The sequence below is a fragment of the Esox lucius genome, chromosome 8 (genome assembly GCF_011004845.1).
Source record: "Esox lucius isolate fEsoLuc1 chromosome 8, fEsoLuc1.pri, whole genome shotgun sequence".
In the NCBI taxonomy this organism is placed as follows: domain Eukaryota; kingdom Metazoa; phylum Chordata; class Actinopteri; order Esociformes; family Esocidae; genus Esox; species Esox lucius.
In genome coordinates, this window is record NC_047576.1 from 293,152 (window position 1) to 307,077 (window position 13,926).

General features: G+C 42.7%; 1 protein-coding gene across 1 annotated transcript in view; it reads right to left on the reverse strand.

Moving 5' to 3' along the window:
* Nucleotides 1–2,708: 2,708 nt before the first annotated feature.
* Nucleotides 2,709–13,926, reverse strand: part of LOC105029430 (sex comb on midleg-like protein 2) — a 35,428-nt gene continuing 24,210 nt past the window's right edge. The window contains exons 12-14 of the mRNA XM_010902782.3: nucleotides 7,360–7,572; nucleotides 5,845–6,014; nucleotides 2,709–4,368 (exon numbers count right to left, since the gene is read on the reverse strand). Coding sequence (XP_010901084.2) covers nucleotides 4,243–4,368; nucleotides 5,845–6,014; nucleotides 7,360–7,572 — 509 coding nt within the window. The 3' untranslated portion in view covers nucleotides 2,709–4,242. The remainder of the gene's footprint in view (nucleotides 4,369–5,844; nucleotides 6,015–7,359; nucleotides 7,573–13,926) is intronic.

Genomic DNA, 13,926 nt, shown 5'->3' on the forward strand with positions numbered 1-13,926 from the left:
AGTATAACGCCAAGTCAATGAAACTTCAGGGATCTCAATCTGTCCAGTTAGGAAGCATAAGCGTTTGAGAATCAATGTCACCTGTTTTGGTGCATATAAAAGTGACAACAGGTGCACTGGAGAGGCAATAGCAAGACAACCCCCAAAAAATGAATGGTTTTGCAGGTGGTGGCCACAGATAATTGCTCTCTCCTTATCATTCCTGACTGATTCTTCTCTAGTTTTGCATTTTTCTAGTGTCCTTGTCACTGCTGGTAGCATAAGGCGGTACCTGCAGCCCATTCAGGTTGCACAGGTAGTCCAGCTCCTCCAGGATGTTACATCCATACATGCCATCACAAAATTGTTTGTGTATCTCCCAGTACACTCTCAAAAGCATGGAGGAGATATCAGGAGACAGGCCGTTACACAAGGAGAGCTGGACAGGGCATCGTAGAAGGGCATCAAGCCAGCAGCAGGACCAGTATCTGCTCCTTTGTGCAAGGAGGACCAGGAGGAGCACTGCCAGAGCCACACAAAATGCCCTACAAAACCTCCAGGGGGCTACTGGTGGGCGTGTTTCTGACCAGACTTCTTGAAGGAGGCATGAGGGCCCGACATCCTCTAGTGGGACCTGCGCTCACACCATAATTGGTAGGTCCACCATTGGTGCCCCATTCTCTTCACAGATAAATGCAGGTTCACACTGAGCACATGCAACGGACGTGAAAGAGTCTGGAGACGCCATGGTGAACGTTATGCTGCCTGCAACATTATTCAGCATGACCGGTACTAGGATGAAATCCTCAGAACTTATGCTGGTGCAGTGGCCCCTGGGTTCCTCATGATGCAGGACAATGCCCGGCTTCATGTGACCAGAGCGTTTAGGCAGTTCCTGGATGACAAAGGCATTGATGCCATTGTTCCCCAGACCTGAATCCAATTGAGAACCTCTGGGATGTTATGTATCGGTGAATCCGACGTCACCAAGTAGAGACACAGACTGTCCAGGAACTCACTGATGCCGTGAGGAGATCCCCCAGGATACCATCCCCCATCTCATCAGGAGCTTGCCCAGATGTTGTCTGGAGTGCATACAGGCATGTGGGGGCCATACAACACTACTGAGTCACATTATGAGTTCCCGTGATCAAATTCACACATCTTGTGATTTCAGCCTGTGAATTTGAATCCAGCCCTCAATAGGTGGGTGATTTTCGTTTCCATTGATCGTTATGTAATTCTGTTCTCAATGAATAACACAATGTACAGTAAAGATTTTTATCTATATTTCCTTCATCGAGACCCAATGTGTGATTTAAGCGTTCCCTTAATTTATTTGAGCAGTGAATATTTATATTCCCTTAATACCAGGTGGCTGATCCATGTGGCGCATTAAAAACAAAATAACCTCAGTCAATTCAATATTTAACAGGTAGCCAGTGGAGAGAGACCAATACAGGGGTGATGCTTAGATAAGATTGAATTTTATTGTAACTGAACAAGTACTGTTTTCATTTACAAAGGAAAGCTGGAAAAAAATGACATTCTCTTGAACTTTTGATAGGAATGGCAATTTTGAAATGGGATGGAAATGATTTAGAACAGTTAAGTGTAGATTAGGCTTTTTAATCAGATACTGGACCATTGCATGTTTAGAACAGAACGGGACAGTGGCATTGATAAGGCAGCTATAAATTATGGAAAATATACTGTGACCAATAGCGTCTAGCACTTCTTTAAAAAGGCATGACGGAACGGTGTCGTGGGGGCAGGTAGTACGCTTCATATGTGAGACTATGTCTATCACATGTGAAAGAGATACAGGTTCAAACTGGTTAAAAAGAGCAGAACATGTGGCTAAATCAGAGGGATTGTGATCTGGAGGCAGATAATGTGGCTAAATCAGAGGGGTCTGGAAGTGGAACATGCGGCTAAATCAGAAGGGTCGTGATCTGGAGGCAGAACATGTGGCTAAATTAGAGGGTTTGTGATTTGGAGGTAAGATACAAGATCTTATGGCATCAATCTTGCCAGTGAAGGTCAGGAAGTGAATACACATCAGGAAAGGCAGTAATGTAGTGTAATAAGAAATGTCTGTTGAGGAAAAGTGGATGTGTATTCGATGAAAAGGCGCATTGGGTTCAACCAAGTCTCCAACAGACCCTTGGTGATGTTAATCAGGGTCCTGCATAAAATTTGCTTGTGTAACAACATGAACATTAAAAGAGCAGTTTCGATGTGAAGGCTTGCCAAAAAACACTGGCGCCATCTTGGCAGACATACCTAGAAACCCAGAGAGCTTCCCCCCAGACTGCTGTCTGAACCCAAGACATTCCCCCCAGACTGCTGTCTGAACCCGAGACATACCCCCCAGACTGCTGTCTGGACCCGAGACATTCCCCCCAGACTGCTGTCTGAACCCGAAATATTCCCTTCAGGGTGCTGTCTGAACCTGAGACATTCCCCCAGATTGCTGTCTCAACCCAAGACATTCCATGAAATTAATATAATGTACATCCCATCATTGGAAATTGTACATTATGGGCCAGTTTAGCAGACACATTACGCCTAGTCTAGGACTTTTGAACTAGATTGTTAAGCTCAATTCATGTCTGTGAAACCGGCCGTATATGTTTGGAAGAGTTTAGTATTAGAAATTGAACATGAGCGGCATCTGTTGATATCTGCCTCTGGGTCGTACACAAGAAAGAGAGGACACAATCTGCTTTAACATTCAGGAGATTTATAAAATAGAAAACACCCATCATGAACACAATACATATTTCTTGTTATAAAACATGTTTCAGGGTTGACTTTATAAACAGACTTGCAAGTTGCAACACATTTTTCAAGTACTTTGAGATGCTTTAAGAGAATCTAACAAGAGCACTATATTCATGTTGCTTTATGGCACTCAACAAGGGAACAGAACGGTTTAGAACACCTAGAACAGAATGCTACAAAAGGTTCTATTAACAATGACGACTTAAACCTGAGAGATCTTAAAGTAAAGCAAAGCAAGTTCCATAGTATTATGTAGGGGTGTTTCAACTAAAAGCGCTGTAGAAAAAGTGTTAAAAAGGCAATATCCAATACATTGTCCCTCCCCCACTCATAATCCTCATGTTTCTACCTCATATATGATTTAATTAAAATATTTATTTTCTACAAAAATGTACATTGGTGTGTCAGATATTCATGGTTAACCCCATAATGCTGTAAGGCTGTAAGGACCACCCAGCTCACTCTATAGCATCCTGAAAAGACCAATGTGAGGCTGTCTCTGAGTGGAACAAATACCAACATGACATCCAACTGAAATACAGCCAGAAAGCCCTTAAACATGTCCCTCTATTCTAGAAACAACAAACAGCTGTCCTCTGAAATAACTTGCAGAATGACTGAGCTCTCCCTTTAAATAAATTAAAGAATCCAAATCTTTTATTTAGTGTTGGGGTCCTCTAGGTTGCTCTGTTGCTGGAAACTGGACTAAGACATACCCACAACCTCGCACCAGTAAAGTTGATCAGGTCATTCATCCCAAACTCAACACAACACAATGACAGACCATAGAAAGGCAGATGCTCACAGAGATTCTTGGAGGTCAACAGTCAGAGTGCAGGCTAAGCCCAGATTGTCTATTCTGCATCATTCAGATCTGTGTAATATTCAGCCATATTGACATGTCTTTGAATTGAAAAGAGTTGTAATAGACAACAGCCTTTCTGCAGATGAAAACATGATTAGCTGGTTTCTGACAGGCTATCATGGATAATTAAAACAGAACGTCATAAAAGAGGAAGAAAACATTCTCTGTCTTTGGGATCCTGAAACAGAATCAGTCTCAGTAAAACATCAGCCAGCATGCACTTCTGTAGAATCAGTCTGTAGGTAGGTCAGTCTATAGGGTAAAATAATCAGTCTGTAGGGTCAGTATGAAGGTCAGTCTTTTTTTCAATGTAAACACAATGGAGAATCTGTTCCTTTGGGATTTCAGCCAATCACTGCAGTGATTGGTTGAGGGGATGAGGTAAAGTGGTCCCAGGATGCATAGCACAAAGCATGTTACCACTGATCCACACTGCATGTCTGTTGTAAGGTGGAACCAAACAGAACACCTTCTAGATGAAGACCTCCTAGAGAGGAGAGTCCAGGGCTTCCTGGCAGGGACATTCTGTGGTAGGGTGAACGGTGTTTCACGGGTCAGGGAGGCTGGGCCGAGCTCATCGAGGACCTGATGCAGTTTCTCTCATTTCAGCTTTACAGCTTGCCCTGTTTCAGCCGCTCTATGTGGTGACACAGCTTCAAGGCGGGGCCAAGCTTCAAACCCATGTACTTCATCACCATGTCACTCCTAAGTAACATCAGGGCCTTTCCATCTATCTCCTAAAGACACAGAGGAAAAACAATCAGACGGCAAAATATCTTCAAAACAAATAGCAGGCACCACGTGGGGCCACGATAAAGAGAGAGGGAACAAGAGATGGAGGGAGGGCGAGTGAACGGTGTTGACTTCTTTCCTAAGACGGTCTTGTATTTTGATTGTTATTATGCTGCTGGAATGAAAATAACCTTTAATCTAACTTCCTGAGAAATAGATTGACAGGTGCATTGTGGGGTGAATGTACCTACGCCTGCATCAAATTAGTTGACCAAGATGGCAGCGCGTGTTTTATGAACCCTGTGGCTCTAGCAGTCTAGGGTGGATGGTACAGAGACACGTAACATAAAACTCATGCAAATTAGTGTAGTGTAAAGGCACACTGAGAACAAGCGACACAGACAACAAAAGCTACCGTCAAACATAGAACGTTTATTATAAACACACGGTAAAGGGAAAAGGGGCTGAGCTGGACCCAAGAAATAAAATATAGTCCAAACACCCCTAAACTGAACTTGCGTGCCTCAAGAACCGCTTAGGGTTAGAAGAAGCACATTAAGGTCCTGGAGTGGCCTAGCCATCCCATAGAAAATCTGTGGAGGGAGCTGAAGGTTTGAGTTGACAAACGTTCTCTCAAAGCGCTGCCATGTTCCCAATGAATGCATTGCAGCGCTTGTAATGTGACTTACTTATTCATAGTTAATGAACTTTTAAGCTAAATATTGATTTAATAAGCTTTGTGTTTAATTGTTTTGTATGGAACCACTGGTGAATGCATTTTGTATTTTTCTTGACTATTGTCCCGCAATCATCCCAAAGTCTGTTGAACCGTCCCAGAGACATTTTTTATCAACCCGGGATGCCATTAATTTTGAGCCCCGCCGTCAACTACCTCTGGGTAACCCTGAGATCCGTCAACTACCTCTGGGTAACCCTGAGACCCGTCAACTACCTCTGGGTAACCCTGAGATCCGTCAACTACCTCTGGACAACCCTGAGATCCGTCAACTACCTCTGGACAACCCTGAGATCCGTCAACTACCTCTGGACAACCCTGAGATCCGTCAACTACCTCTGGACAACCCTGAGATCCGTCAACTACCTCTGGACAACCCTGAGATCCGTCAACTACCTCTGGACAACCCTGAGATCCGTCAACTACCTCTGGACAACCCTGAGATCCGTCAACTACCTCTGGGTAACCCTGAGATCCGTCAACTACCTCTGGACAACCCTGAGATCCGTCAACTACCTCTGGACAACCCTGAGATCCGTCAACTACCTCTGGACAACCCTGAGATCCGTCAACTACCTCTGGACAACCCTGAGACCCGTCAACTACCTCTGGACAACCCTGAGACCCGTCAACTACCTCTGGACAACCCTGAGATCCGTCAACTACCTCTGGACAACCCTGAGATCCGTCAAGTATCTCCAGATAACACTGTATCAAATGGCTGAACGACTCTGCAGTCACTTACATGTTTCCTGAACAGCTCAGCATGCGGGCCAAGGGCTGAGGGGTCGGCATCTCTCACAAACTGCATGACCTCGTCAATGGACCAGGTAGAGGGGCTCCTGCCCAAACCTGCCCCCCTGGGAGTGTCCCTGTCTGGGGCAGGAGGCTCAGGGCCAGTGGTGGAGCTGGGAGCTGGACGATCATAGAGAAGAGCAGAGAAGACAATATGACTGATAAAACTATTTGGTCAAAAAACACTTCCCAGGGGAACTCCACAGTTAATAGTTCTGGGTTTAGACTACTGAAATTCACCATTCAAGAAGGACCTGCAAGAGTTATAGTCTGAGTTGAATAACTTATATATTATATTCTATATTATGCACCTATTATATATAATACATTATATTATAGATATATTATTTTTAAAGACTACATTCTAAGCTGGGTGGTCTGAATTCTGAAATGCCTAACATTTGTCGGCAATAATCAATGAGAACTATATGAAAATAAGCTACATTTGAGCTGCCAGACTGTGTTCAGTGTTACAGCAGTGTTTCCTATAATTGCTGGTTTAGGGTCAGGCGCAGGCTTCAGAACTTAACTTAATCCATACAGACTGGCGGATGGCTTATTTGGAATAACTGGCCTGTGTGGGTGGAAACAGCTCACCAGCTCACCACTACTGCCTTGGGGTTTTATATTAAAGACAACATATCACAAACCCCCAGAATGCCTCATTGCTCTTATAAACTAGTTCCTGACACAATCACTGCAGAAAAAAGTGGTATATGTGAATAGAACCATATATTTGTGAATGTAACCATATACAGCTCCGGAAAAAAATAGGAGACCACTGCACATTTTTCTTTCCTTTCCAAAAAAGTTGAAAAGGAAAGTTTTGAGTGAGGAACAGAAGTGTTCAATTGCAGTGGTCTCTTAATTTTAACCCATCTGTTCCTCACTCAAAACGTTCCTTTTGAACTTTTTTGGAAATGAAAGAAAAAGATGCAGAGGTCTCTTTATTTTTTACGGAGCTGTATATGTGAATGTAACCGTATACTTGTGAATACAACCATGTATACAGTTGGGCTCAAAATAATCTGGCTTGGTATCAAAAGATGCCTGAATCTCCATTACCTTGTTACACAGGTTTTTTGACAGTTTTTTTCTGCTCCCCATGGCTCAGTATCTAGTCTGCTCAGTGCATCCACGTGAGAGCTAACAAACTTACTATTTATATACAGACACTAAATGCAATTTAAAAAGCCACAGGTGTGGGAAATTCACCTTTAATTGCCATTGTCACCTGTGTGTGTCACCATGTGCGTCTGTAACACTCAAGGGTATGTAAACTTTTGATCAGGTAAGATAATAAATGACTTCAAATGATCACTATCCTTTGTGATCAGTCATATTTGAATGTCACAATTTCTGCCAGAGTACGCAAACGTATGAGCACAACTGTATGCAAATACAACCATTTATCTGTGAATGTAACTGTATACTTATGAAGGTAACTGCAGCTGGGCCCAGCTACCTTCAACTCGTCGTAGTGTGGAGTTGAGTTCAGCAGGGTGGGAAGCATGGCGCCGCAGGGGCGTGGTGTGGGTGTGTCCGGGGTAGAAAGGGCTGCTGGCTTGGGAGTGGCCTGAGTGGTACTCTGAGGGGCGTGGCGTCATGGAGTTAGATGCAGAGTCCATAAAGCGCTGCTCCTTTAAAAGGCTGTTCTCCTCATGGGGCAGGGTCTCAGCTGTGGGGAAAGCACACATTACTATACATCCTGTCATTCATATTCATACACACATATATATACATTCAAGGATTATTAGGAACACCTGTTCAATTTCTCATTAATGCAATTATCTAATCAACCAATCACATGGCAGTTGCTTCAATGCATTTAGGGGTGTGGTCCTGGTCAAGACAATCTCCTGAACTCCAAACTGAATGTCAGAATGGGAAAGAAAGGGGATTTAAGCAATTTTGAGCGTGGCATGGTTGTTGGTGCCAGACGGGCCGGTCTGAGTATTTCACAATCTGCTCAGTTACTGGGATTTTCACGCACAACCATTTCTAGGGTTTACAAAGAATGGTGTGAAAAGGGTAAAACATCCAGTATGCGGCAGTCCTGTGGGCAACAATGCCTTGTTGATGCTAGAGGTCAGAGGAGAATGGGCCGACTGATTCAAGCTGATAGCTTGAATCAGTCGGCCCAAACTGATTCAGTCAGCCCAAACTGATTCAGTCAGCCCAAACTGATTCACCATTTTAAATTGAAATCATGCCTGCATTTTTTCCAGTTGTTAAATAAGCATGTCTACCTTGGGGTCCTCAATGCCGCCATCTCTGCATCCCGTTTGCACATGCTACCTTACTCCTTCAATTTGCCTCATTTACACATCTACAATGCCATTTATATTAGCCATTTGTACCCATACAACTGTTATCCCACTAGTAACACACTATAATTAAGAGTTGTACATTTTCTGCCCTCCTCCATTTGCACTTCTGGTTGTTAAATGCATTTCGTTGTACTGTACTTTTTCATTGGAATGTCAGTTGCCCAGACAACTCACACACGACTGCAGGGGCATGTTACTATTGGTGGTTTTGCTCACTCAACTCTCCCAATAAGGAATAGAGTCCTGTTCACCTCTGTAATACAAGGAGCAGGAGCCCCACTGCTGCTATTAAGACATACCCCTAAAAGGGAGACTTATTCTAGTGGTTTCTGCTAGGCCAAAGTCCTAGTCTACCACACATAGATGGAGACTAGGAGCGTTACTCAGCCGACATTCCATTCATTACTGCCCCTCAACACAGATAGAGAAGTCATCATGAGTTGCTGACGGGGAAAGACAAGTTGTTGAGTATAAGTAATGTTACAAGCATACAGAATACAAAGGCCTTCTAAGGCCTTTAAAAATAAGAATATAATAAAAAAATATTCTACAACAATGATTAATCTAATCTAATGTCCACTTGAGCAGCTAATGCACGCTATAATGCCCTCTATAATAGCAACCAAAATACAAAAAATATATTCATTCTTTACATATTAACATGTTACATACATCAATCTTTTTTACACATGTATGTTTTTACCTTCCTATGTTTTTTTGTTCTCCGTCTATTGATGACCAGCAGAAAGTTTATGGGATTTAAGTGCATCCAACCTACTGTTTCTGCTTGGCTGTTTTCTAAGTCCCCAATCACAATGCCTACACAATGCTTCTAGCATACAGTGCATATCTATCCCTCCTCATTCTGTCTGAGCCAACCAAAAACATTTTAGCCATTATGCATCAGAACCACTGGCTCTTTTTATTCAAGGATCGAGGAATCAAAAAATACGAAATCACTTATTAGCTTTATAATTATTCACAGTCAATATTATTGTCAATTTCCGTTCTTACATTTAAGTCAGGAAATAAATGGACACTATATTTAATATGTAGCCCCCTCTTTTTCAAGGGACCAACAGTAATTGGACAAGTGACTCAAAAACTGTTTCATGGACAGGTGTGGGCTATTCCTCTGTCATTTCTTCAATTAAGCAGGTAAAAAGTCTGGAGTTGATTCCAGGTGTGGCATTTGCATTTGGAAGCTGTTGCTGTGAACCCACAACATGCAGTCAAAGGAGCTCTCAATGCAAGTGAAACAGGCCATCCTTAGGCCAAATCCACCAGAGAGATAGCAGGAACATTAGCAGTGTCCAAATCAACAGTTTGGTACATTCTGAGAATAAAGAACCCACTGGTGAGCTCTGCAACACAAAAAGACCTGGACTTCCACTTACAGAAAGACAACAGTGGTGGATGATCATAGGATCCTTTCCATGATAAAGGAAAAACTCCTTCACAACATCTAGCAAAGTAAAGAACACTCCAGGAGGTAGGCATATCATTATCCAAGTCAACCATGAAGAGAAGACTTCACAAGAGCAAATACAGAGGGGTTACCACAAGGTGCAAACCATTCATAAGCCTCAAGAATAGAAAGGCTAGACTTGATTAGACTTGGCCAAAAAAATATCTAAAAAAGCCAGACCAGTTCTGGAACAGCATTCCTTAGACAGGTAAAACTAAGATCAACCGGTACCAGAATGATGAGGAGAAAAAGTATGACTCATGATCCGAAGCATACCACATCATCTGTAAAACACGGCAGAGGCAGTGTGAAGGGCATGGACATACATGGCTTCCAATAGAACTGGGTCACTAGTGTTTATTGATGATGTGACATGTGACAGAAGCAGCCAGATTAATTCTGAAGTATATAGGAATATACTGTCTTGATTGGACGGCATTGTACTTTACAGATTGACAATGACCCAAAACATACTGCGAAAGCAACCCAAAGGCAAAGTGGAATATTCCGCAATGGCCGAGACAATCACCTGATCTCAACCTGAACATGCATTTCACTTGCTGAAGACAAAACTTAAGGCTGAAAGACCCACGAACAAACAACAACTGAAGACAGCTACAGTATAGGCCTGGCAAAGTAGCACATAAGAGGAAACCCAGTGTTTGGTGATGTCCATGTGTTCCAGACTTCAAGCAGTTATTGCCTGCAAAGGATTCTCAACAAAGTATTAAAAATTAACATTATGTATGATTTTATGCATCATCAGTCCAATTACATTTGAGCCCCTGAAATAAGGGGACTGTATGAAAATGGTTGCAATTCTTAAACATTCAACCCCTTGAATTAAAGATGAAAGTTTGAACTTCAATTACATCTCGGTTGTTTCATTTCAAATCCATTGTGGTGGCTTACAGAGACAAAATTAAGAAAATTCTGTCAGTGTCCAAATATTATGACCACTGACAGGGGAAATGAACAACACTGATAATCTTGTTATCATGGCACCTATCAGTGGGTGGCATATATTAGCCAGCAAGTGAACATTCAGTCCTCAAAGTTGATATGTTAAAAGCAGGAACAATGGGCAAGTGTAAGGACCTGAGCGACTTTGACAATTGATGGCTAGACGACTGGGTCAGAGCATCTCCAAAACTGCAGCCCTTGTGGGGTGTTCCCGGTCTGCAGTGGTCAGAAACTATCAAAGGTGGTCCAAGGGAGGAACCGGCAACAGGGTCATGGGCGGCCTAGGCTCATTGATGCAAATGGGGAGCGAAGGCTGCCCTGTGTGGTTCGATCCAAAAGACGAGACAAGTTCATGCTGGTACTGACAGAAATGTGTCAGAACACAGTTAATCGCAGTTTGATGCGTATGGGGCTGCGCAGCCACAGACCAGTCAGGGTGCCCATGCTGACAACCTGAAAGTGCCTACAAAGGGCACGTGGGCATCAGAACTGGACCACAGACCAATGGAAGGTGGCCTGGTCTGATGTTTCACTTTTTTTTAATTTACATCACTTTGATGGCCGGATGTGTGTGTGTCGCTTAGCTGGAGAACACATGGCATCAGGATGCACTATGGGAAGAAGTCAAGCTGGTGGAGGCAGTGTGACGCTTTGGGCAATTTTCTGCTGGGAAACCTTGGGTCCTGTCATTCATGTGGATATTACTTTGACACGTACCAGGTACCTGAGCATTGTTACAGACCATGTGCACCCTTTCATGGCAACAGTATTGCCTGATGGCATTGGCCTCTTTCAGCAGGATAATACACCCTGCCACAAAGCAAAAATGGTTCAGGAATGGTTTGAGGAAAAAAACGAGTTCAAGGTGTTGACTTGGCCTCTAAATTCCCCAGATCTCAATCCAATCAAGCATCTGTGGGATGTGGTGGACAAACCGGTGTGATCCATGGAGGCCCCACCTCATAACTTACAGGACTTAAAGGATCTGCTGCTAACATCTTGGTGCCAGATACCACAGCACATCTTCAGAGGTCTAGTGGAATCCATGCCTCCACAGGTCAGGGCTGTTTTGGCGGCAAAAGGGGGAACTACACAATATTAGGCAGGTGGTCATTATGGTATGGCTGATCGGTTTATGTTCCTGTTAATTTGACTCACACAAAAAATGCAACAAAGATATATATATTACAGCCTTGTTGCATAGTTTTTTTCTCCATCCTTGCCTTGATGCCACATCATTTGTCTCCCTCTCTCGACAACCTTCAGCTGTACTTGGCTCAGCTGCTTGCTCTGATCCAGCTCCTTAAGGTTCATACGTTAGTGATTCATGTTAATTGTATAGTTTTTGACGGACCGTGTAAGCGGAGCCAGCTAAGAAGAGCGAATCTCTTACGGAGTGACTTACTATCTCTTGTTAAGTAGCGTAGCGGTTAGAGAAACGGATCTGTGAACTATAGGTCCCGAGTTCATATCTCCTTGCAGACGAAGTACATATTATGAATTATAGATGAAATAGATGAAAACTTCGCTGACTAAAACTTCCAGTGACTACATTATAGTAAGCCTGAAATAAAACAGTTTACGGTTATATTGAGACTGTTACTGGTGGTTTTTTGAAGTACCTATCCATGCATGCGTTTTGGGTCAGGATAGTCAAACATTTGCTGGCTACAACATACAGTAGTTACGTTACAGTGAGCCTAAACTAAAATTGTGGTTATGGTTATATTGTCACTGTTTCTGGTATGGAAAGGTTAATCTTCATTCTCGCTAGGATTTGCTCTATTCTTATGATTATTCCTAAGAAGTTAGTAGACATCAGTAAGCCTATTACTGGCTAATAAGCTGTTAAAACAGCCAGTGGCAAAAGCTAACAGTTCATAGACTATTTGTGGTGGAGGTAAACATAATAAGAAACGTTAGTCAGTTTAACACAATCCTCAATAGAGTTTAGCGACTGGTGAAATGCATAATGATGTGGCACTATGGTTAAAGACAGTGCCTCTCACGTGGAAGACTGAAGTTCAAATCTATTGTGAACAACATTTATTTTCTCTCTTCGTTTCACTTGATGAAAAAGTTAGTTATAGTCACATTTCTTGATAATTATTTTAGCAATGTCATTCACGAATGAAAGAAGTATGTTGTTATGCAATGAAATGGCTTTGGCAGACTCACTAGCAATTGCTCAATTCTTATGACTATTCTTTGTAATTTAGTAGATACTGGTCATCTGAAAGGTTAAATGTTAAGCGCATTGGATGTAGTTTAGGGGTTAAGAAGTTATATTTTGACATGGTTGGGTGTGTAAAAGAAAAACAAGTGGATCCTAGTTTTCTGACATTAGGCTACTCATCTCTGTGATGTCAGGACCGGTGTGGTCCGGTACGCAAGGCTGCCAGATTGGTAGAAGTGGCTCTAGCGCCCTGAATAGTGCACACTACGGCACACTGACACCTCCGCTCTGTGTGAGCAACGCACCTGTGGCTTTGGGCACACTGACACCTCCGCTCTGTGTGAGCAATGCACCTGTGGCTTTGGGCACACTGAGATTATTACCAGCTCTTATCAATCTTGTGTAAATGAACTGCCAGCCTGTCTTCCTCCTCCCCACAACCGCAACTGTTAGAGAACCGAAACAGCAAAGTCGGAACTCTGTTTCCTGCACCTAGGCAGCTGAAATGTGTTAATTGTAACTGATTAAATATTGCCTGGATGTCTCTGCAGCCACTTTGGAAATAGCAATCGATTCTCAGTTTAGAAATGAACACATTGTTTTAACTCGGGTAGAACAGACAATAAAATGCAAATTAATTACATAAAAATCATACAATGTGATTTTCTGGATTTTTGTTAGATTCCGTCACTCACAGTTGAAGACAACCTATGATAAAAATGACAGACTTCTACATGCTTTGGAAGTGGGAAAACCTGCAAAATCAGCAGTGTATCAAATACTTGTTCTCCCCACTGTATATACAAAACGCTATTACATGTTACGTCCTATATACACATCCTGTCACATTCCATACTCAACACACTATTACACAACGTAGATCAGAGCTGTGATTGGTGCTGTAGATCAGAGCTGTGATTGGTGCTGTAGTGTTGTACATCAGTGCTGTTATTGGTGCTGTAGTGTTGTACATCAATGCTGTTATTGGTGCTGTAGTGTTGTACATCAGTGCTGTTATTGGTGCTGTAGTGTTGTACATCAGAGCTGTGATTGGTACTGTAGTGTTGTACATCAGTGCTGTTATTGGTGCTGTAG